Source organism: Coturnix japonica, chromosome 17 (assembly GCF_001577835.2).
Source record: "Coturnix japonica isolate 7356 chromosome 17, Coturnix japonica 2.1, whole genome shotgun sequence".
In the NCBI taxonomy this organism is placed as follows: domain Eukaryota; kingdom Metazoa; phylum Chordata; class Aves; order Galliformes; family Phasianidae; genus Coturnix; species Coturnix japonica.
This window is the reverse complement of record NC_029532.1, coordinates 3,597,273-3,619,323: the sequence shown is the minus strand read 5'-3', so window position 1 is coordinate 3,619,323 and position 22,051 is coordinate 3,597,273. Positions and strand designations below refer to the sequence as shown.

Sequence of the window (22,051 nt, the reverse complement as noted above, 5' to 3'; positions counted from 1 at the left end):
CTACAGCAATTAGTCGATATTTAGGGCAAAAATACCCCAATTGTGAGAACCATGCAGCAATTAGCCGATATTTGGGGCAAAAAACACCCATTTGTGAGAACTATGCAGCAATTAGCTGATATTTAGGGCAAAAAAACCCCATTTGTGAGAGCCCTGCAGCAATTAGCCGATATTTAGGGTAAAAAATGCTGCAGGGCTCTCACAACTGGGGTAATTAGCTGATATTTAGGGCAACCCCCCCCCATAAAATACTTAGAACCACAAAAAGACCACAACCAAACCAGGAAAATCGGTGTGAAGTACCAAAAAAACAACCTTTATTTCCCCCGAACCCAATAAACAACGTCTGCCATGATATTGATTTCCTCATATATTTGTTATTTCTCTACGTTAGGAACCAGATACAGAAGATACAAACACGGCCTGTTGGATCGATGACGGCACAGCGGCCTGACAAGAAACAAGACCCAAACCAGACAGAAATGGTGCAAAACAAGCCCTGCCCGCCAGCCCCGAGCTGCCACCATCACCATTACACACAGCAGTGGAGCAGCGTTTCTTTCTAAACACCTTTTTGCTTTAAGAAAGGAAAGAAAAAGTTAAAGAGATTTATTAAGATTTCAAAGTAAAAACCAACCGACCAACTCAGAGCCCACCACCATTACTTTGCTCTCTTCTAACGATGGTGGATGTTTGCATAGAGCCGTTCCCTTTCCAAAAATATCAGCCATCTCTCTATAGAATCTGATATAAATCGAGTTTCCAAACGTCACCCGGCTCAACAACCCTCACGAAAATAAAGCAGGATCTCCCCTTCCCTCCCCCCCACCACAAAAATACGGGCTCTGCCATTTAATCCTTAGGGTTGAGGCAAAGTGAATAGGCTCAGCCACACCTCGAGCTCGAAGCTTTACCCCATGTTCCTCTCATCCCCCATCAGCCCATTGGGAGGAAAAGGGGGGGATAAATCTACATGGACCCCCCCCCAATGCATCCAGGAAGTGGTTTTGCAGCACAAACACTTGCTACCAGGCAGTGTTTGCTGTAACTCACCCCTGGGGACCAGCCTTGTCCACAGGGCTCAGTCACCAGGGTATTATTCAGCTAAAGCACAGGAGGGGTGAGGGAAGGGCTGAGGGGGGTGGGGGGTGAGTTTGCAGCCCCCAGGTAAGGCAGTGAGGGGAGGGCAAGGCAGCCCCTCTCCAGGAGGGGTTTTCTTTCACCTCGGTGCTCTAGCGTACCTGGAGTGAGGTTTATCCCAGAGGTTCACAACAGCGTGTGCAGAGTCCAGCTGCACAGCCACCAGTTTTTAAAAAGAAAAAAAAACAGCGACAACCAAATAAATTATTAGAAAAAAAAAAAAAGAAGAATTATAATAAATGTCAACCCTTCCTATTGAGATTGGGGTGAAAGACGTTCCTTCGGGTCTCAGCCCAGTTCAGAACCCTCTAAAAACTGAAGCAAATGTTAAAAGAAAAGGGCTTTAACTTTCTGCAGGGGGCAAAGAGATGTGGCAATAAGGGGGGAAAAAAACAAAACCAACAGATCACAAACTTACTGCCCATCACTTAAGGACAGCATGAATCCCATTAAGGACAGCACAAATCCCCTCCCTGCCTCCCCCCTATTTAAAGTGCCAACCATTCCCCAAACAAACAAAAGAAACCCCAAAAAACAGAGGAGCAACATCCTTCTCCCCCTCCCCCCCCACCTCTTTTCCCCAACCACTGTTTCTAAATGATCCTCTTTTCCTTCACCAAGTCACAACCAAGCCTATCCCTTCGGACATGCACTCAGTTCAAACTGGTCTTTAAAAGTTAGTAAAAAACAAAGACAGAAATACCCAAACGACACTGAATTTCCCAAGCCTTTACATGAGGCTTCCACCAGAGGTCCAGGAGCCGAGAGCAGAGCCCACACGTTCTGCCTGGCCCTCAGCCTGGAGCACAGAGCCAGCTCTGCTCACCAGGGCCAGGGACGTGGGGTGTTCATTGCCAATAAGGTCCTTTAACTCGTCTAAGTCACCTCTGAATCCCCTGAGATGGGAAACAACATGGGGAAGAAAGTTCTCTCTTGGCCCCCCCCCAGGAATAAAACGTCAATGAAACAATAATGCAATCAAAAGAAAATACACCAGCCTGCTGGGTTTATAAAAAAAAATTAATGAACTTCAAGACAAAAAAAACTAACCAACCTAAAGGAAACTAGCCAGCGGGTTGGGTCTGGAAACTGATTTACTTCTTAAATGCTCAAAGTCCAACACGGAACAGATGGCAGCAATGCCAGTAAGGAGGAAGATGCAGCTTCCCAGCACCTGGTGTCCCTGCTGCTGGCCAGGGGCAGGGCAACAGCCTCAGGTGGGGGCTGGAGATAGAAGCAGGCTGCTCCTTCCTCCTTTGCATGGCTCCATCCTGGGCACTCCAGCCTCGGTTGTGCTGTATTAGGCCCCATGACAAGGGCTGCCTTCTTGTTCAAAATGAGGGGTGGGAGAGCTAAAAACCTACATACAGACCAAGACCTGTGCAGTCAATAACAATGTAGAACAAGAAAGAGAAACCCCATGAGACACAGCTATCCAAAATGCAAGCAGTGATGTGCCAAGCTGCTGGAAGAGAAGCAAGAGACTCTTCCAGGTTGGCCACAATTACACGATGGAGCAGGTTATAACTCTGCCAGCCTGGGAAGCTTTATAGCTCAGCTCTTCTTGCTTTGCTGCAGAGATCCCTCCTCTGTCCCACAGTGGATTTCACAGCATGTCTAGCTGCTGGTGTCTCAGGGCAGCAGACTCTTGCCAAATGAAGCCCAGAAGAAAACCCTTGGTTCCCAATTGCTCTGACACTAACTATCATTGTTTTCCATGTGAATAGAAGCAAAGCAGGAGAACCGAGATGGGTTTGGCCTCTTTCCTGCCTTATTTTTGCTTTTTTTCCCAAGTTCTGGTTGTTTCTCTTGCAACTCTGGCAGTGCCCCAGACCTGATTTCCAGTGGATGCCACGTTGGGAGCAGCTGGACAACCAGCTCCCACTGCTACCTGCGGGCTAGGCAAGAACACACAGTGCTGTTTGTATGCTGTTTGTATACTTCTGCCCTTGCACTGACCTGAGCAGACAGTCAGGAGAGGCCCAGCTTCCTGGCAGAGCCCCAGGAAAGAAGAAAAGCCGTCAGCTTTCCCTTTCCTACACACACGCAGAAGCCCTGGAACAGGGCACCTCTCACCCAGAGGGAGCAGGAAGCTCCCCAGCCTGCAAGCGAGTGCCAAACCTGCCAGTCTGAGATCACAGTTAAAACACCAGAAAGCGTGAAAGAGCTTTTGTTGCAGACAGAATCAAAAGATCCAATATCGCTTCCCTACATTAAACCAAACCTAAGTGTTTTCCGTACCCCTTGTAACCGTGATCCAGATTTAATTCCCTTTGAAGGGAAAGGGGTGAAAAAGATCTATGTCTTACGTGTGGTCATTGCAAATACAGAAAGAAGCCTCTTGACTTGAGGAGAGAAAGTATCAAAACACAGTAAGCAGCTGTACAGCTCTGCCACACAGCCTAGCACCCTCCCCATACAGCCACCCTTAGCCAACAGGGCAAAAAATATCAAGGCTCTTTCATTCCTCTTCCCCCATTCTGCCAAATTCCCTTTTCCAGTAGCTCATCTGCATGCGTTCTGGCCACATAGACCACAATTAATCCTTTTTTTTTTGTCCTTTTAAAAAGGCTTTACAATAATTAAGAATTTGAACAACAATGTGATCAGTTACAAGTCTTTCCTCACTGAATGAGACAAGTGCGTGCCTGTGAGAGTGTGCATGCACACGTGTGTCAGAGAAGGGCATGTTCTGACCATGCCAGGATCGTGCCTGTGCCATTACTCAAAGTGCACGGCTGCTGGGTGCTACTACAGTACACCGGCAAAAGAGGAAAGGATACCACACAGAAATAGCTTACAGGCCACGAGTCTCCGTGCAGGAAAGGCTGTAAGCACAGCCTGCTGACAGCCCGTGGCTGAAGGCTGCATAGATCCTCATCTGCAATTCAGCTGCCAGGAGAATCTGTGAGTGAGAGCTGAAAGGGACTGACATCTCTGCTGCTCACTGTGAGGAAAAGAGGCAGCTGAAGTGTCAAACAACTGCAGAAAAACCCAAAGAGGATCAATTGAAGGATCAGCCAGAAAAGCTTGAAACCTTGTCAGAAAAGTTGACTCTCCACAGAGTGGGTAAGAACTGCTGCTGTAGAGAGAACAGCAGAAAATATCCAATCTACCTTTGAAGGTGAAGGTAGCGGGTTTATCTTGCCCTACAAGCAGAGCTTTTCCCCAGTCCCAGAAAGAATCAGCTCAGGCATAGATTCTTACTGACAAGTCAAGAAAGGACAACCAGCACCAATTACCTTACCAGCCCAAGCCAGGAGAGGCAATTGTTAACCACCAAACCAAAGAGACCACTGCAGACAACTGCATCCCGCTCTGGCCCAAGGGATGGCCATGAGATAATCTTTTCACAGTCCAAGAAGAGCAATTCCCTTCCTAAGCCAAAAAGGAGGCATTGTACCCCAAGATTCAACAGTGACTATTTGCTGAATCAACCCAGCAAACACAGATTATTCTCCTGGAAGAACAGAGACAAGGCTCCTCCAGGTAAAATCCGGAACCTCTAAAGTGCTCCTGCTAATGCTAATAGCTGAACACTACCCTTCCATGCCCAGCAGTGGAAGGGTGTAATACAGTTAGTGGTATAACAAGCACTAGCATTTAACCATTTATCAACTCCCATCTGGATTGTGGTAATTTTCTGAAATGCACTTTTGGGAGATATTTCCTATGAGAAAAAAGATTTTTGGGGTTTTAAGTGTAAGAAGGGGAAGTGTACACCACTGCATACCTTGCTCAATAAAACTGTTGCCTTAGAAGGTGATGTTCCCTTGCAGTCAATGGAATAAAGCATCCTGCAAGTAACCGTTTCACCGTGTCACCAACAAGCAGCTCTTGGTTTGGTTAGAATGGTTCCCCCCCAAGTGGTTTGAAGAGTTCACAGTGGCACAACCCAATGTTTTGGGGAGACAAGCTGAGATATCCCCCTTTGCAAAGGGATGGGTGCAGTGAGGGATGCAGAAGAGCAACATGCTCTAGGACTAAGGATAAGTCCAGCAGACACTTTGTGTCTGTTTGCAAACGGGGAGGGCAGGCACTGGAAAAACTGGGAAGTGAAGGAGGGTACTGCCAACACAGGGAAAGTGCATGATCTGGAGTGGTCTCGGAGTAGTTCTGCAGTGCAAACATATGGGGAGGGGCATGGAGAAATCCCTTCTGGAATGCTGCATGAAGAGAGGTAAAGGTTGGCATCCATGTGGCAGCAGACTGGGTAGGGGGCCCGTTTCCAGCAGCTCTACCCTGTTCTTCACATTTAATGGGTTTCAATCACCACTGGCTCGTAAACTCCAGATGAGACCCTGAGGACGCAGAGGAGAAGATGAGAAAGCCAGGTTATTTTTCTATTACTTAAAACAAATTAGTTTGTATTCAGAGCTTTCCATGCATGATCCCTCTAACCTCACAGAAAATACTGACAGTAACTCGTTGATCTGGTGAGCAGTCAACCCACACAACACAAAACAGACAGCTACATAGCAAACTAACACTACAGCCTGACAGAGTTGGGTGAAGCACAAATTCTTTTAGAGAACAGAGGGAAAGGGCTTGGGTGGAGCACACTGTGCTAAGAACAAGCATTCCTGACTCTGTTCCCAATTTTGCCACCAACTTGACATATCTTTGTGTTTGCCATTATTGTTTTTCATACTACTAAAGGTGCTAAAACTTAACTCCCCCCCCTCCCTCCCCACAACTAGTCAATACACTGTAGTGAGGGCTATTGTGGCAAGACAAAGTTTTATTCTCCAGAAATCTTTATCCACAACACAGATGGAGGGCAGGGAAAAGGGAGTTGCAGTTCTGCTGCAGTCCAGCAGGAGGCAAAGCTCCCTGTGAGTGCAGGACCAAACAGGAACCAACCTTTACCACCGTGTCCTTTTACTCCTCACTTATTTCTGTTCTTGGATCCAAAAACTAGGATCAAATTATCTCTCCGAGCTTCCACTGTGAACTGCATTCACACTCCAGGGCAACTGCTGACTGTCACCAGAGAGATCCCAGGGGTGTGAATGTGGGCATAAAGCCACCACGTAGCACATGATGTTTAGAAATCTCTTCTGTTGCAAAGGTGAAAGTTCCCTGTGTACCCAGAGCTAAGTAACCTCTCTGGAGTCTGACTGTCTGCAGTCCTTATAGGAAACCTACCTGTTTCCCAGCTGAATACCACTCAGTGTAGTTGTTCCATCTCTGCTCACAAACAACCGCAGGTTACTGTCTGCAGATAGAAAAGGAAGTAGGACATTAAAGTACAGAACTCCTTCTGGTGATTGCCAAGTTCTCCTCTCCCAGCTGCATTACAGAATGTTCAGCAGAGGAACAAGTGCATTTCTGTGAATCCATACGCACACTGTATGGTGTTCCCATAGCAATTGGACCCCTAAGAGCTCTCCTGCTTTAAAAGGGAGTCTCATATACAAATCAAGCACAACACTAAGCTATGAAGAAACACTTGTTTTTCCTCTCTCACCCTTATGTTTAAGCTACTCTTTTACCTCTGCTGTGGTCTGTAGAAGAACAGTGGCAGGCACTGTTCGCAAATTGATGCACAGCTCTCAAATCCACGGTTTACTACCATAGAAACACCTAGCAACCACTGAAAGAAAATTACTGTCAAAGGGGGGAGTCTGTAGCAGACCAAATCTGGCTTTGTACAAGGTTGGCAGCTTTGCTAAGGAAACAGCCAAGACTTCCCCTCTTGAGACTCATGCTCTCACCTTCAGTATTGCTGACATCTGTGAAGTCCTGACTCTGCATTATTTTCTCCACTATATCATCTGCATCAATCCTGGTGTCATCCACACGGGTTGGGTGACTCTCCACTGAATCCTTTTTTCTCCTGGGGAAAAAAAATCAAGGGAAAAAAAATCAGCCTTTACTGATGGACTTCTAAATTCTCTCACTTCTTTTAGGAACAGTACTTCTCTCAGCAGCTAATTCCAACCTACTGCTGGTTAAAGACCAGAGAATAAATTCCATCTCAGCTTCCCAAAGAGGGGGCTTTGCACCACAGTTACCTACCGGGAAGGTCTGTCCAGCAGAAGAGCTGGTCTGGGGGGGCGAGGTGGCTTCTCTAGTTTGTGGTCCCGCTCTCCCTCAGGGCATTCCACCGTCATGCTCAGCCCTCCGGATGCACTACTGCTGGTGGAGGTATTCCGGCGATGGGTCAGGTCAGACATACTAGAAGAACGGGAATGCTCCGTGCTGTAACCTGCAAATACAGCAGCATAGTTACAAGTCACACCTTCCCTCTTTCCTGAAGACAGAGTTAACACGCAGCACAGCTTCTGCTCTTGTATACTGAGGTTTATACATAAATCTATGAACTTATCTGCAGAGACTGACCAAGAAGCTCTGATATTACACTGCTGGGTAAGAGATAAGGCTGCAAGTCACTCTCATGAGAGCTTGCTGCAGCAAAGGATGGAGCCAATGATGGCACAACCATGTGGATCAATAGTTACCAGAGATCTTGGACTGCTGGCTGGCATAGCTGGAGTTCCGTGAGTGCCCTGAGTGGAAGACTTCCTCTGGGCTGGACAGATTCTGATCTGGTTCTTCAGGGACACCTGCTGAGAAACAAGGCATTCCAGTTACACCACAACCACATCAGTACTGCCTGCTGCCTTAGACTAGATGCTGATCCTGGGACACTAGATTAAGGAAAGTGAAAGCAGGTAGAAGCCTGCTGTAGCAAAGAGCTTACGTGCACTTTGGAACTAGGGATAATGACAACAATTTCCTCTGTTAAGTTCATCATTAATTCTAGCACCCAGTACCTGAATTAACCTTGGCCTTGAAGGACCTAGAAGGACAATGTCCAGAAGTTAATGATTTTAACTACAGATAGCTAACAGCCTGAAAGCATCAAATGGCCACCATCAGTAAAATATTACAATTTCTGTTTGGGTACTTCTCCTGTCATGGCTTTTGTCCTGCTATTATTTGTGAGCCCACACCATTTAAATAATATCTTTGATATGAACTTGATACAGGAACTTCAGGATAATCTCTGTTTCTTTACCCTTGCCCCAGTTTGCCTCACATGCAACAAGTTTATCTGAAAGTATGCAAGCGTAACATGCTGGCAAGCTTTTCCAGATCATCACCTGTGCACTTTGCTGTCACTGAGGTTATGTGACCAGAGCTCTATTTTGGTGCAGTGTCTGCCTGCACATTTTAGAGTACGCTGGGAAGAAAAAAGGCAATAGGAAAACGCAGTGTCCTTGAAAATGGGCTCACACAGAAGCCAAAGAACTCTGCATCAGCAGCTGGATCAAGGCCATTAGATCTCAAACCAACCTCTAAAACCACCAAAGCTTTTCTAGAAGAATAGCTGAGTGGAGAACAAAGCTAAGTGTCACTGAACACAATGGAAGGCAGAGATGAACGCAATACATTAATTATTAAATCCTCAGGAAAAAAGATTGCTTTATCTCCACCTATAGAGGCATGGAGAGTTTTGTTTTTCCTAAATGAGTTGAGAGCAATGAAAATGGGTTTGAGAAATCATGAAATATTAAAGAACTTCTCTGTTTGCAATTGCTGAGAAAAAGAAGAGAAAGCACCCAAGTACATCTAAGCATTGCATGGCTCCAGGATGGGCGCTCTTACCCGAGCTGAGAATGGTTGCTCTTGGCTTGGTCTGACGCAGAGAACCAATTGTGGCTGAACTGCTGTTGCTGCTTGTGGTTCCTTCACCCTTGCAGGTAAGTTGCAGGGTAGAATCCTGCCCTGGTATAGTAATGGATTTGGCGGTGGAAGGCGGCCTGCAATCACAAGAGAAGTGTTACAAACAGTGAGGCAGGGACTGGGGATCATCTGGCAGCCTCTCTGACCAGCAGCACAGTGTAACATTTGCTGCTTCCTCCCCTCTCCCCCACTCCACCCCCTTGCTATATACAATATTTAGGTCTTCCCCATCTCATAATGCATCTGGACTGCAGATGCAGCATTTTACAAACTGCTGAATACAAGGAAAAGCAAGTTTTTGATGTAAATTAAGGCAAAAAACTGAGCACTCCATCATTTATACAGGACAACCTCACTATCCTCCAGGAAACTATCCAGAGCTGCCCTTTTCCCCCAGCACATGTTCCAGCAGCCAGTCAGCCTCACAAACAGGAACCAGTTTGCTTTTGTCCAGCCCTAAATTCCAGCACCCTTCTGTTACATCTTTCAGGCTCAGGCCAGAAAGAAGCCTTTTATCCCCTGTCCCTCTTTTACAATGCTTAAATAACCTCTCCATTTTTATTTGATGATTAAACTTATTTTCAACGAGACTAAAGTATTTTTACAGCTGTCAAAATTATTTTTCTGGTTATTCTGTGTGCTTGCAACATCCCTTTGTAAATGCTGGCTCTTGGATAGAACTGCAATTGCCTGGAGCCCCCCTCCCTTCCTCCAGAAGTGTTTTTGGGTAGAAGCCATGGCATGTGCAGCATGGCAAGGTTAATATTCCTGTTGGAGCCCTCACTTCCTTATAGCCTGAAGTCTGAACTGCAACCAATGGATTATAGTATGCTTTTCAAGCGAGGAGAGAGAAAGGAAAACTTTTATTTGTTTCACTTGGAACTTTGAGGCCAATGAGGGTTGATGCTACATGAGAGGAACTTTCCAGTGTTTTGGGAGAAAAGACATTTCTTATGGCAGCCAGAGAGATACAAAGGTTTCAGGAAACCCACAGCATGCCTTCCCCAGGGGAAAACAAACAGAAAAAACAATAGACAAACAGAAAACAAACAACCACCAAAAGCCTCCTCCCTAATTGCATTATCAGGGATTTACATGCAGTCAGGTACTTTAGGGACTCTGTTTCACAGGTTAACAAGGCCCTTACTGCCTTAAGCAAGCAAGCTGTTCCTGCAGCAGCTGCCAGGTCAGGCAAGCAGCCCATGCTCCCCTCTGTATGACACCCAGGAGAAGCTCTGTCTCTGCTGCAGAAAGCAAGTGCTCAGCGAGCACGTTCAGGAGTGATTTCCCAGCACAGTTTAATTCTTGCCTAATCCTCTAATGAGTGTCATTTCTCAAAAGCTCTCCTGATCAAGGACTATCCTACATGCAAAGCTTCCATTTTTAGACATTTGTACATCATCACCATATAAAGAAAAGAAATGGGATGACTACAAAAAAACTTTAAGAAAATAAGGAGGTTTGACTTTCAAACTGACCTTACTTCTATTAAATTGATGTTTATACTCCATTCTGCATAATATTCAGGCAAAGAGGTGAGGGTTTGCTTCCACAGTGGAAAAGCAGCAGGTATTTTTGTCAAATGTTATTAGCCATTACTTCATTTTATCATTGAAACTAACCCTGGTAACCTGGCCTTAAAGCATCTGCCACTATTTAACGTGGTTTAAGATGCTCCAGTTTTCCTCCTGAAGCCATTTCTTTTTTCCAGAATCAGGTGGTACTTTATTTCTGGTTTGAAAGTGTCTCTGCTACACTGTGAAAAGGTATTAACAAGGTAAAAATTACATCAAGAGGTATGTGGCACTTCATAACAACGCAAACTAATTCATGCACTGCAAACTAGCACCTAAAATTAGACGTTATAGCCCAGAACATTACTGCTATGAGAGATGAGCTGAAGGTAAAGCCTTCTTCTCTCACACTGCTGGAGTCAACACTAAACAATCAAATTAGCACACAGCAGTCCTGTGTGTGCAGCCACATGCCTTACAGCACACTACTGCAGGCTGGCCCAGATTGCAGAGCCTCACAACCTTGTACTGCAGTATGAAGGCACACAGTGTGTTCTATCTGTTAAATGATGCTGCAACAATTGTTAAAACAAAGAACTGCATCACAGCTTCACTGTATTTATCCTTTCTTATCGCAATGGACTTAAAAGAAAGAAAGGATGGTAACAGTTTCTCTACTAATCAAAACAAATTATGAATGCAGGTCCATGTAGAAGAACAAGGGAACTAAGATGTTTCAGCTTTGCAGTATTTTTGCTGCTGTTTCAAGTCAACATCCTTATCTTGCATGGTATGTGCTAAAATATGTTCATTCCCAAGACCATTTTCCTCACTGACCTTTCCCTTCTCAGAGGTCACTGAAACCATCCCCAGAGCTATGAGAAATTCTACCCTTCGCGCACAGCACCAAGTTTGTTAAAACTCATTAGTTTCCAAAACTTAACCAACATTAAGAAAAAGAAGGTACTGCGTGCAACCAAGCCTGTTTCTTTCCCTGTAGGGGAAAAGGCCCTAAACAAGGCAATCCCCAGTCCAAAGGACTCAGAAATTCAGTTTTTGAGTTTAAAAGGCCAATGTGAGAAAAACACTTCACTGATAACATCTCACAGAGCAGCAGTGAAAACTGACTGACACATACACACACCTTTTGCAGGTCACCCCTTGCATCTCCCAACACTCACAGATGTTATCACTAGCTTTGAAATCCAGGATTCCCCTACCCCATAGTAGATTCTTCCTTTTTATAGTGGGGGAAGCAGAGCAGAGAACAAATGAACCAAGAGTAGTCTTGTTGTGCTATTCTAGCTGATTCAATAGTCCAGGCTCTCCCCTGTATTTCCTAATCTCAAGGACACCTTTTTCCTCTTCCCAGCAATTTTAGTTTCCCAGCAGAAAAACTGAAAAAGCACATGGTGTCCTGGTCTCCCAAAAGCAACATCAGTACTCAGAAACTCACGTTTTGAAGCAGGGGTCCCCTGAGAGCAGAGACATCCCAATCGTGACCTGGAGAGAGAGAACAAAGCATGTCATCATCCACACCACTGAGAGCTCCTTGCTTCAGGAGGAGGCCAAGGGCTTGGCGTAAAGCTTAGTGAGACCTACTTCTTCTCAAGAGAAGACCAGCTTTGGGAATTTAGCAAGGTATTCCCTCCCTCCCCAAAGGGCTGGCATCAATATCTCCAGGTTGCAGTAGCTCAGCAGGAGGCAGAATACTACTGAGGCTCACTCCTTGGCCAAATGGATGCCAGTGTATCAAAGGGTGACTCTGACAAGCTTCCTGAGTCAGACAACCTGCATAAAAGCAAAACCCCATCTCCGTACATAACAGGATCTTCTTACAGGCCCAGCAATATGCTCTGGTTGTGATCTTTTGGCATTCAGTAGTAGGAGTTCCACTATGTCAGTGCCAGCTGCTGTACCTTTAGGATGGAGTTGTCCTGTCGTGTGTTCTTAGTATCGTATCCTTCCAGCAAGCAGCAACGAACAGTCGATCCAGAGCCTGCAAATTCTGCCAGATTTAGATCAGCAAAGCCCAGCTGCCATCAAGAAAAGGGAAAGAGAACAAAAAATTAAAAACAATCAAATAACTCAATAAAGGAGATGCACAGACTAAAGGAAGACAGCACCCCTGTGAGTTAGAGCAGAAACACAAGCCAGTGCACGCAGAGACATGGCTGATGAGACCCTTATACCTGAGAATGGAAGGGACAACACTCCCCATCCCCAGCCAGGTGACTCAGAGGAACATCAGCTCTGTGCAAGGAAGGAAACAGAGCAGTAATGCTGGCCAGGACAGCGTTAACCAGCCTGTAGCCATTGCATAACAAAGGACATGGATGGCACTAGGTCAACAATGTGGAAAAAACATAATCACACATACACAAACATAATAAGGTACTCTTTGTATTGGGCCATCCCAGAATGCAGTGGAGCATATGAACAAGGAGATGAAAGGGTATTGTTATAAGGCAAAGTTGATGCTGTCCTGAAATACAAAACAGCCTTGCAGCACAGCAAGCTGGAATTCAAGAGCCATGCAGCAATGTATGAGCTTTACAGCTACAGATGTGGCTGGGGAACTCCTGCACCACAGCTTCCTCAACATCTAAGATTGAACTAGCAAGTAGCTCACTTGACAGTCAGAAGAGAAGAGTTAACTGTGAGATCTCTAAACGTTCTTTAACAAACAGAAAACAAATACAAAAGGTGACAGGAAGATTACAGGTAAATTCTAACAGGTTATTTGATGTCTCTAGAGTACAAACACAATGAAGATTAGCTTTGCTTATCTGCTTTAACTTCTACTGTAGGAATTACAGCACTTTCCCAAAAGAAAAAGTCACAGCTTCCTACAAACTCAACACAAGTCAGTTGTGTCTCATCTAATCTAACCAGAAGAGATGATGTAACCCACATTTGGCCAAACAGTCTCAGCACAGAAGGTCTGCACCACTTCAGCACACAGATCAGCTGCCACAAGAACAAGGAAAGAGGTGGAAAAGCAATGTGTAGAATAATAGCTAGACCTGAGTTTTTAAGTACATTTCTCCTGTCCTAGTGTTGACAACCTGGATGATACAACTGAACTTAGCCTCAAAATATAACTCTGTGCTAAGGAAATGTGGCGCTCCCATCTGTGGAAGCTGATGGGAGTTACAGCACAAACCATAGCCACTGTTGTGTGACCTCTGGCTCCCATTGTTCCAAATCAAAAGTTAAAGCCGCAGCCTACACATGCCTGTACAAGAAGTATGATTCAAGGCATGATAGCAACGAGATTAAGATACCTGCTCTGCTTCCTTCATCTCACTCTGAAAAGGGAACAAGAGCTGATGGCAAAGAAAAAAAAAATAGGGGTGGGACAGAACAGGAACTTTTCTTCTCCAAAAAAAGAGAAAAAAAAGAAAAGCCCTCACCCCCTTCTTAAGGATTCCCTTAACTCCAATGTTTTTCCAGTCATTGCTGTATATCTTTTTCTCCTTCTTGTCAAGGGCTACGTTTCTTATGAAATATTCAGCAATACAGAAAAACCAACACCAATGACTTTCTAATCTTAAAGAGATGAAGTGGAGAGGAGAAAGCTACACACTGAGCTGCAGCACATCAGAACTGGAGGACAGAAAAGGTTCCTCTGGTGTGGTTGCACTGCACAATACAGCACGGCAGTGGTCAAGACCCAGATCCCCATTTTCCTCCACCAAAGGCATTAACAGAGTGTCAAGAGAATCACAGAGAGCAACACCAAAGTGGTGGATCCATTGATCCACATCCACACTGTGTGCTGAGGTCAGATGCCCTTCTCAGGAAGCAGACTCCCAGTATATAGAGGAAGGATCCCTTAGCAAGAGGATGTTTTCAGAAGTAACCTTTCCTAATAGTTTCCTCAGTTTTCCAGCCAGCTGATGGTGTTTCTTCCAGCTTGGGAAAGAGTTTCCGCTTTATCAGTCCTTCCTGTTAGCTTCCACTCTATAACCCCTGACACTGAAGTGACAACAACGTCAAACCAAAAGGTACACGAGGCTATGGAAACTGTCTTGAGCATAAACAGCTCCAGTGCCGTTAGCCCTGCTGAAGTGAGAGCAGGTAAAGGCAGACACATCTCTCCTTCCAACTCATCTGCACTCCCTGGACAGGCGGCACCTCAGAACAGAGGAATAACCACCCCCTCAATGTCAGTGTAGTGGAAGAGAAACTGATAGCCCCAGAGACACTGTCCTCATTAGTGTCAAAAAAGGAACAGTATGGATAGCAACATCATTTGCTGTGACACAGTTGTACTAAGGTGCGAGTGCAGCCCTCCTCTCAAAGCCTGGTACATCCAGGAAGGCCATCGATTAGATGAAATTCTTACACAGTTGTGTGTGACCCAAACATCTGTTTATTAGAAACTAGCACCAGTGACTCATTTTCAAACATGGATTCGGGCTCTGTGTGAACTCTGCTTTTAAGCCAACATTGTCTCTTGTTCCAGCACAAAGAGAAGGGGGTGGCATCCAGCCCATTGTCTCTCATAGCCTGAGCAAGAAAACGAGGAGGATGGGGGTGTAACAGAATATAAAAATAATATTCATTTCTTGCCTCAGTGTCTCCCGCCCTGGGAATGCAGTGATTTCTGCTGTAGGTTTCTGCCTGTGCTCACAATGCAACAAAGTGCCCACCCCAGCTGTAGCTGGTTCTGTTCTCCTGAGCACAGTAACTTGGTCTGTATTTCTTCATTAACAAGACACTGCCAGAAGCCAGAGAGTTCACATCTGACTCAGAACTTCCCCAAAGTCTGAGGACACGCAGAACATCTTCCCAACCCCCTTCCCAAATCCACATCCAGTACAATCTGGATCCTGTCCCTGCCAGTATGTTTTTTTGGAAAAGCACTTAACTTGTGCCTAAACTAAGACCCAGTGACTGCTTCTCCAGACTCCTTCACAGAGCAGCCGTGCTACTTTCTGCCTGTTCAGTCACGGGTTTACAATGGCTGTAAAGCACTAAGAGCACACAAGACAGTCACCACTCCAGACAGTCACCACTCTGTCACATTTGCCCTTTCTTTGCTCTTACCTTGGAGTAGGTTTTTCCGCCCTTCAGCTCCTATAATGGGAGACAAAACAAACAGGAAAAGCAGCTATTACATGTGCTGGGGAAACAGGGGGAAAGTCATTACTCAACCCTGGAATTTGCTGTAAGGATTTCACAAACTTCTGTCTCTCAAGGGTACCAACACCCTGCTCTGTGTTAAGTACCCTGGCTGGGAAAGAGGCTCCGTGTAGTTTATCCTAACCCAAACAACCCTTCCTTCCCACCACAATCCACCATTACCATTCTCTTTGCTGCCAAAAAAAGCAGCTGGGAAGCAATACCATTATACAGGTGGTAGCTGCTGGAAGCAGAACCTGGTGCTTACCTTACGGACGGATACCCGGCAGATGCAGGGGTCCAGGAGTCCTGTGGCTGGGTTGGCACTCATTTTACACACAAAGGTGAATTTCTTTTTCCAGCGGACACAATTTTCCTGGACTTCTTCTCTGTGAGAATGCAAAGAAAAATAAAACACAGTTATCAAATAAAAGGACAGAGCTGAATCAATCCTAGTTATTAAGAATCTTTGTTATCGACTGGCAAACATTGTCTGCAAAAATCTTTTACCAGGTAACTCAATCCACGCCACCTTAAACATGGAAGCAGAAATTTACCTCCTAAAGAATGTGGGTTCTAAGGAGCAGAAAAGGAGGTGTGGGGAGTCTTCTGCAAGGCCTTGGGCAGTGAGGGATCCTCTGCACCAAGTGATCCCCTTACAGCCTTGGCCTTGAGCCACTCAAGGGGAGGCAGGCACTGCTGACAGCTCTGAGTTAGCAAGTTTGCATAGAACTCTTATCTCTTCTCTCAGCACAGGACAAAAGGGGCAAGGGCACAAGATAAACTGCTTGCTTTGGCAGTGAGAAAAAAGCTTCCTGCCGTCTGACCCAGGCGCAGTGTAGGCTCGAGATACTGGGGGAAAAGGGAAGAAATCAATCCTGATATTGACTCGACTCCTCCTGAGAAGGAAGGAGCAGAAGTCAGAAGGCTGCCCAACAGCCCCTTGCACAACCCTGACATGAAGCCATGGGCTGGGGCCTGATCTTACAGGTCCCCATCTGTCCCCAGCTACCCTGAAAGACTTCAGTGTGCCAGCTGGAGCCAAGAGCAGAGCCCAGAGAAGGGGTAGGTATTAAATTAAAATCTATAATCCTCTGTAATGCAAGGGAAGGCTGATCATCCTTCATTAAAAGGTGGGAAAGCAGAAGACAGCAGCTCCTTCAAGGCAGTGAACTTAAAACTCCCATCTGGAAATGGAAGGCATTGAAACGTTAGACATCTAAGTGCTGAGAATACCTTTGAATTTTGGATTAATTCAAGATGAGATCTGGTTCTCATTGATCCACTCAAGTCATTCCAACTCCTCCAGGCAGGAGATACTTTTCCAGAGGAATAAAAATGACTTTGCCTATTCACTGAACCAGCCACATTAGTTAAGCTAAATTACATATCTGAGGTGCCTTGAAGCTGACATAGCAGGAGGTTTATCAAACGATCTAAAGGAAGGAAAATTCAGGTACTGATGAAAAGGAGAAAGAATTCAACTGAACAGAAAAATGCTTGTAAACACACTTGCTTCAGAAACACAAGGGATGAGCATAGGATGCAGGAGACACTCAGCATTTCAGCAGCACCAATCTCCTATCTTATAGAGAGGAGCTGCTATTTGGGCCAATGCTTTTGGCTAACAACACCAGCACTTCAAAGCAAAGCTCACAAGGCAGCTTCACACCCAATGGGTTCAGCAGTGATGCTGCAGGCCCAACTCAGCATCCAGCTGCATGCACAAGTCTTACTTGTGTCAAACCTGCTGCAGACAGCACACAGCTCAAGTCATCGGCAGAGCTGTGGGGTGAGGAGCTGGGGCACAGCACGCAGCACTGCAGTCAGCCCTCAGCCTGCAAACTCTAAGCAATGACTTCCAACATTCTTTAAGGGTTGCTTTTATGGGTGGGGGCTGGGGCTGTACCATTAGACAAGGGAGCAGCATTGTTTCGAGTCACACTGTAAGAAATTAGTTCCACATTTCCAAAAGACAGCCCGTAGTGACGCAATGGGCTTCGCCTATCCACCTCCCATCAAGTTAGAGTAAGGATGGTAATTAGGGAGCACTAAAATAGGAAGAAAGCGGGCTCAAATGAGGAGCATTTAGCTTCAGAATATTCTCTGATGTACAATTAGGAACCATCAGACAGAAACCAAAACTACGCCCAAAGCACCACGGAGGTGTTTCCTTCCAGCATAATCACACAGCACCTAAAAGCAAACCCTGAAACTAACAGCTGAAAACCAAAAGGGCTCAATTTAAAATTGCACTCTGTATTTGGAGCATCAGAAATAGATCAAACCAATGCTGGTGCCGGGTGTCGGTTCAGCGGACCTTCAGAAGTTTTATTTAAACAACAATAATAATAAAGCAACTAAAACTGTCCTATTTTGCAGCAAAGCCCTCAAGAGGCCGAATCCCCTCCAGGCTCAGCTTTGCCCTCTTGTGCCTTGAGACTTATTCAAAGCTATATAATTACTCTCCCAGACCTAAATATACCAGCAGAGAACAAACCAATATAAGCCTGCAGCAGCTTTTGGGACAAGCAGTGTTCCAATGGTAACTCCATGGGGCCTTTGGGCTCCTGGGCCCATGTCAGCCCTGTGCCAAGCATTAGGACAGCCCATACCAGGCAGGGTGCAGACCATGGGTGTTCTATCACAGCACATCTGAGCCTCACTCATGGCATTGGTTCACAGCTCTAACCCACTGCATTGCCTGCTGTTACAGCCCAGTGTAGAACTAATAGCTGTGCTCATTGAAAGCCATAATGCCTCTTCGGGCCCAGATCTCACACAGCCTCACTGCAGCTCTGAGACAGGCAGAAGAAAGCACTAGGAACAGATTTTATGGGCAAGATGTTTGCCAACTGTGATTTCAGTGCCACAGATAGAGCAGCACTGCTGCAGAAAGCCACGGCGCTAACTGGGAGTTAGCTCAAACAAGCATACAAGGAAATGCTTCTAGAAAAGGCCACGTGTAAGACCCACAGTACTGCAAACTAATGTGAGTCCTGCCCCCACCAAGCACCACGACAGAAATTAGAACTTCTATTTACAGGCTCAAAGCTGAGCTGCACCCAGCTGGGCACAGTGTCTCAAACACCACCCCAGGAATAAATCTGGCCTTGCTGAACTGCTTAGAAATGCAAATAAATCACCCGTACACTTTACAGCAGTAGTTGTATGTAAGACAGCCAGAAGTGCAGAACACCATGAAAGGGCTACAGGCTTGTTGGGAAGGTAAAGACAACACAAAATAGCTTTTAAAACACCAAACATCTCAGTAGAGCAACGCGTGTCAGTTTGATGTTTCGTATATGGGAGCAGATGTGGGAAAACCTCAAGCTAAACAAGACAGCACATAGATAAGCACACACAAAGGGCTTCTTATTCAGATCCCCTCCTCCTCACTTACACAAAGGCTGGGGCAAGCTCTCCTCTTGCTGCTGCTGCCCAGCCCACACACCCCCAGCCCTTGAGATGTGGATCTGCATCAGACCCTTCAGGCAGAACGAATCCCCTGCTTTGCTGCCAGCTGATGGTGCTCTGCTCCCCTGGCTGCTTCACCACCTTGTGTAGCATCACTGATCCCACATCTCCATCTGATAAGGCACAGAAAGACAGCGACGTTGCGTACCTTGGCTCTGCTGCAGGGACACATTAAAGCTGCCTAATCTATTCCCCAGTATTTTTGAAGACAGAATTAGAGCAGGATTGCTGACAGCCCCTTAGCTCAGAAAGCCTGGAACAAGCCTACGTTATACTCTGGAGAAGACAGTTACTATTTTAACCAGGTTATCTAATGCAAAGCTGAAAGGGAAGAGACACCTTCCACAAGGCCTAGCACAAACACTTGAAAAAGCCATTCTGTACCAGCACTCACAGTGCTGCACACCCTGCACACCAGAATTTACACCATCCTATAGACATGGCAGGGTTTTTTTTGACCAAAACGAACAGAAAGGACAGCAAGCAGCTCTCAATAATAAAATAAAGTGATTCTGTGGTGACTGGGCTTACATCACTGACCAGAACAACAGCCAACCCAAAGAGCTGGATGTCTCCCCTGCTGCAAACAACCCTGTATTCTCCTCCAGCTGACAAGCGCTGGTTGTTGCACAGCAGACATTAGCAGTTATGATGGGAAAAATGGCTCAGAGTGAGATGATGCAGACCATGTCACTAAGAGAACTAAGCAAGTCTTTGTCATTTGAAACGAGTCTTATTTGGATGTTTCACTGTAAGCCTTTTAAACAAGGGTTCAGTAGTAAGGTCATCACAACCACCAAGTGCTTATAAAATTAACTACTGAATCCCCCAGCAAAGACATTTCATTTGACTTTGGTAGGAAAGGACCCTACCTACAGTTGCACTGATTGATTTAGCTCTTCATTACACCAGAGGGGAGATATGTATGGGCTCTCTAAATATCAAACCTGAGCACCAACACCTTTAGAATGAATTATTCACAAGTTCCAGAGACAAATGCAGGAGAAAACAGAAGAAAAAAAAACCAACACAGGAGAGAAAATTTAATGGAAGAGACTTCAGTTAATGCTGAGAAATGAAGGTAAGAGACTCCAAAGCTGCCTCACCATAGGGGAAGGCAGCTTCACACTTGTGAGATGTAGGCAAGGAAAGAGCCAGAACAAAATTGAGGTGAGGAGGGAAGCGTGACAAGGTTAATGTGAAATAATAACAGCATCTGAAGTTCTCCATAAAAATAAGCCGGTATCTAGTAGGCAAGTGATTGACTTTTTATGGCTTTCACCTTCTGCCCCAGAAGAAGCCCATTACTGAAGACACACAGCTGCTGAACTGCACGTTCCAGCTCCCTTGAAAGCAATGATCGATCTCAATAAAGGTGCACCAGTATGAGGCAGGGAATGGTGATACCTCCTGGAGATCAGGGGGAGCAGTCAACCACAGGAGAAAAGCCTCCAGCATCAGCATTCCTGGTTGTATATTAACAGCTGCTTTGGAAGGCAGTTGGTTATGCCTGGATTCCATGTACTTGGACCTTTCCTCCAAACACAGAGGATGTAAAAAAGATACTAGGAGAAAAATAGAAGTTATTAAAAAAAAAAAAAGCACAACAGCACGAGTTGCATAACAAATAATAAGGTAAAAATTGTGCCAAATGGAGGATAAAAAGCCACAGAGCAATAAACCTGAAAGACGTAAACTATAGAACAAGTCTGATGGCTTTTGGAAGGATAAGTAAGGGTGGAAATGGAGAAGGCAAGAAGAAATATTCTAACAGGCCCAGCTACAGAGCAGCAAAGGATGGATACACACACAGCACAGCCCGTCTGCTTTGAGGTCTTTGTATTCTTTGTCATCTTGAAGCAGAGAAGCCGGATATCAGGAAAACAAGGACAAGAGGGGCCTGTAACAGTAAATATCATGCAACACATCTCTTCTGTTACGGATTGTGCTGCTGACAGACCAACCCAGAGCAGGACATCCAAGGACTTCTTGCCACATCTCCACAACACAAGCTCTCCTTGGGCAGAGGCCAGGGATCCATGCCAGGAGTAAACACATCACAAGCAAAGGACCGAAGTCTTAAGTGTAAAGAAAGGAATAACTGGATGGATGACTCAGTTACTGAAATACGAGTCTGTAATGATGTGCGTATCAAACACTGAAAGACGCTTTTGCTTTTTTTGAGCCCTGATCACGCACTGAGTCACCACCCCAACCCCTATTGTTCTGCCAGCCTATGCTAGAGATGGATTAGCCAAGGAAGCATCACGTGCCAGGCTGCCAGGCTTCTTGTAGGCAAACTCACATGTATTTCAATGACAGAAAAAGGCAGAATGGGTCAGCACTGCAGGTTTCCCAGCCAAGTCAGAGGGTTACAGAGGCTGCTGTATAAAGCAAAGGTCGATTAATTCATTGAATCTCAGAAAGTTTCAGTAACACTGCAGCTTGGAAAGTCCTTCTGCTTATGGCAGACTGTAGATATGAAATTAAGATTCAGTGATTATCTACTGCTGATGTATTTATAAACTTTCTCTATCCCCTAAGTGGTAGCTGTCATTCTGAGACATTCCAGACTTGCCTTTTGCTGCCTAAATTTAAACTCACAGCAAAGAAAGACAGCATCGTAAAACTCAGCAAGGAAAATTATAATGCCTTTAATGTGCAAGAGATGGCTACAACTCCACACTCTACTTGCAAACATGATGCCAATATTCCAGGGCTCTGCTGGGACAGTAAGGTTGGAAAATGAAGATGTTGAACAAAATGAACAAAATTCCTGGTGCAATGACATGTACTGAGATGAATCTCTTTGCCCCTAAGGCAGATTAAGGCACATAAAGAAGCTAAAATAGATAAGTGACATTTTTGGCTAATATCTGCCCTTTTTCAACCAAGACTGTTTGCCAACGTAGTTGTACAAGGGAAGTCTTTATAGTGGAAATTAACCTGCATGTGAGGCCAAGTTCATTTCTGGAATAATTTCATTAATACTGTGTGATGTAACAACACTGCAGCTTGGCTCAAGTACACTGAAGAGCTCTTCAGTAAATAAGCTTCCTGAAGTAAACCCCAGTGCTAAAAGTATGATCAATTACCCA

General features: G+C 45.4%; 1 protein-coding gene across 7 annotated transcripts in view; it reads right to left on the bottom strand.

The window, feature by feature from the left end:
- Positions 1-288: 288 nt before the first annotated feature.
- The window catches only part of FAM102A (family with sequence similarity 102 member A), a 31,565-nt gene continuing 9,802 nt past the window's right edge, over positions 289-22,051 (bottom strand). For 3 of the 7 annotated variants that reach the window (XM_015879086.2, XM_015879085.2, XM_015879084.2), the window contains exons 3-12: positions 15,745-15,865; positions 15,402-15,431; positions 12,266-12,382; positions 11,803-11,849; positions 8,755-8,909; positions 7,605-7,712; positions 7,162-7,351; positions 6,858-6,979; positions 6,289-6,358; positions 4,954-5,441 (exon numbers count right to left, since the gene is read on the bottom strand). In XM_015879086.2, coding sequence (XP_015734572.1) covers positions 5,396-5,441; positions 6,289-6,358; positions 6,858-6,979; positions 7,162-7,351; positions 7,605-7,712; positions 8,755-8,909; positions 11,803-11,849; positions 12,266-12,382; positions 15,402-15,431; positions 15,745-15,865 — 1,006 coding nt within the window. In that variant the 3' untranslated portion in view covers positions 4,954-5,395. Of the gene's footprint in view, positions 5,442-6,288; positions 6,359-6,857; positions 6,980-7,161; positions 7,352-7,604; positions 7,713-8,754; positions 8,910-11,802; positions 11,850-12,265; positions 12,383-15,401; positions 15,432-15,744; positions 15,866-22,051 lie in introns of all 7 variants that reach the window. The other 4 variants (XM_015879088.2, XM_015879087.2, XM_015879083.2 and 1 more) reach the window with 2 other exon arrangements.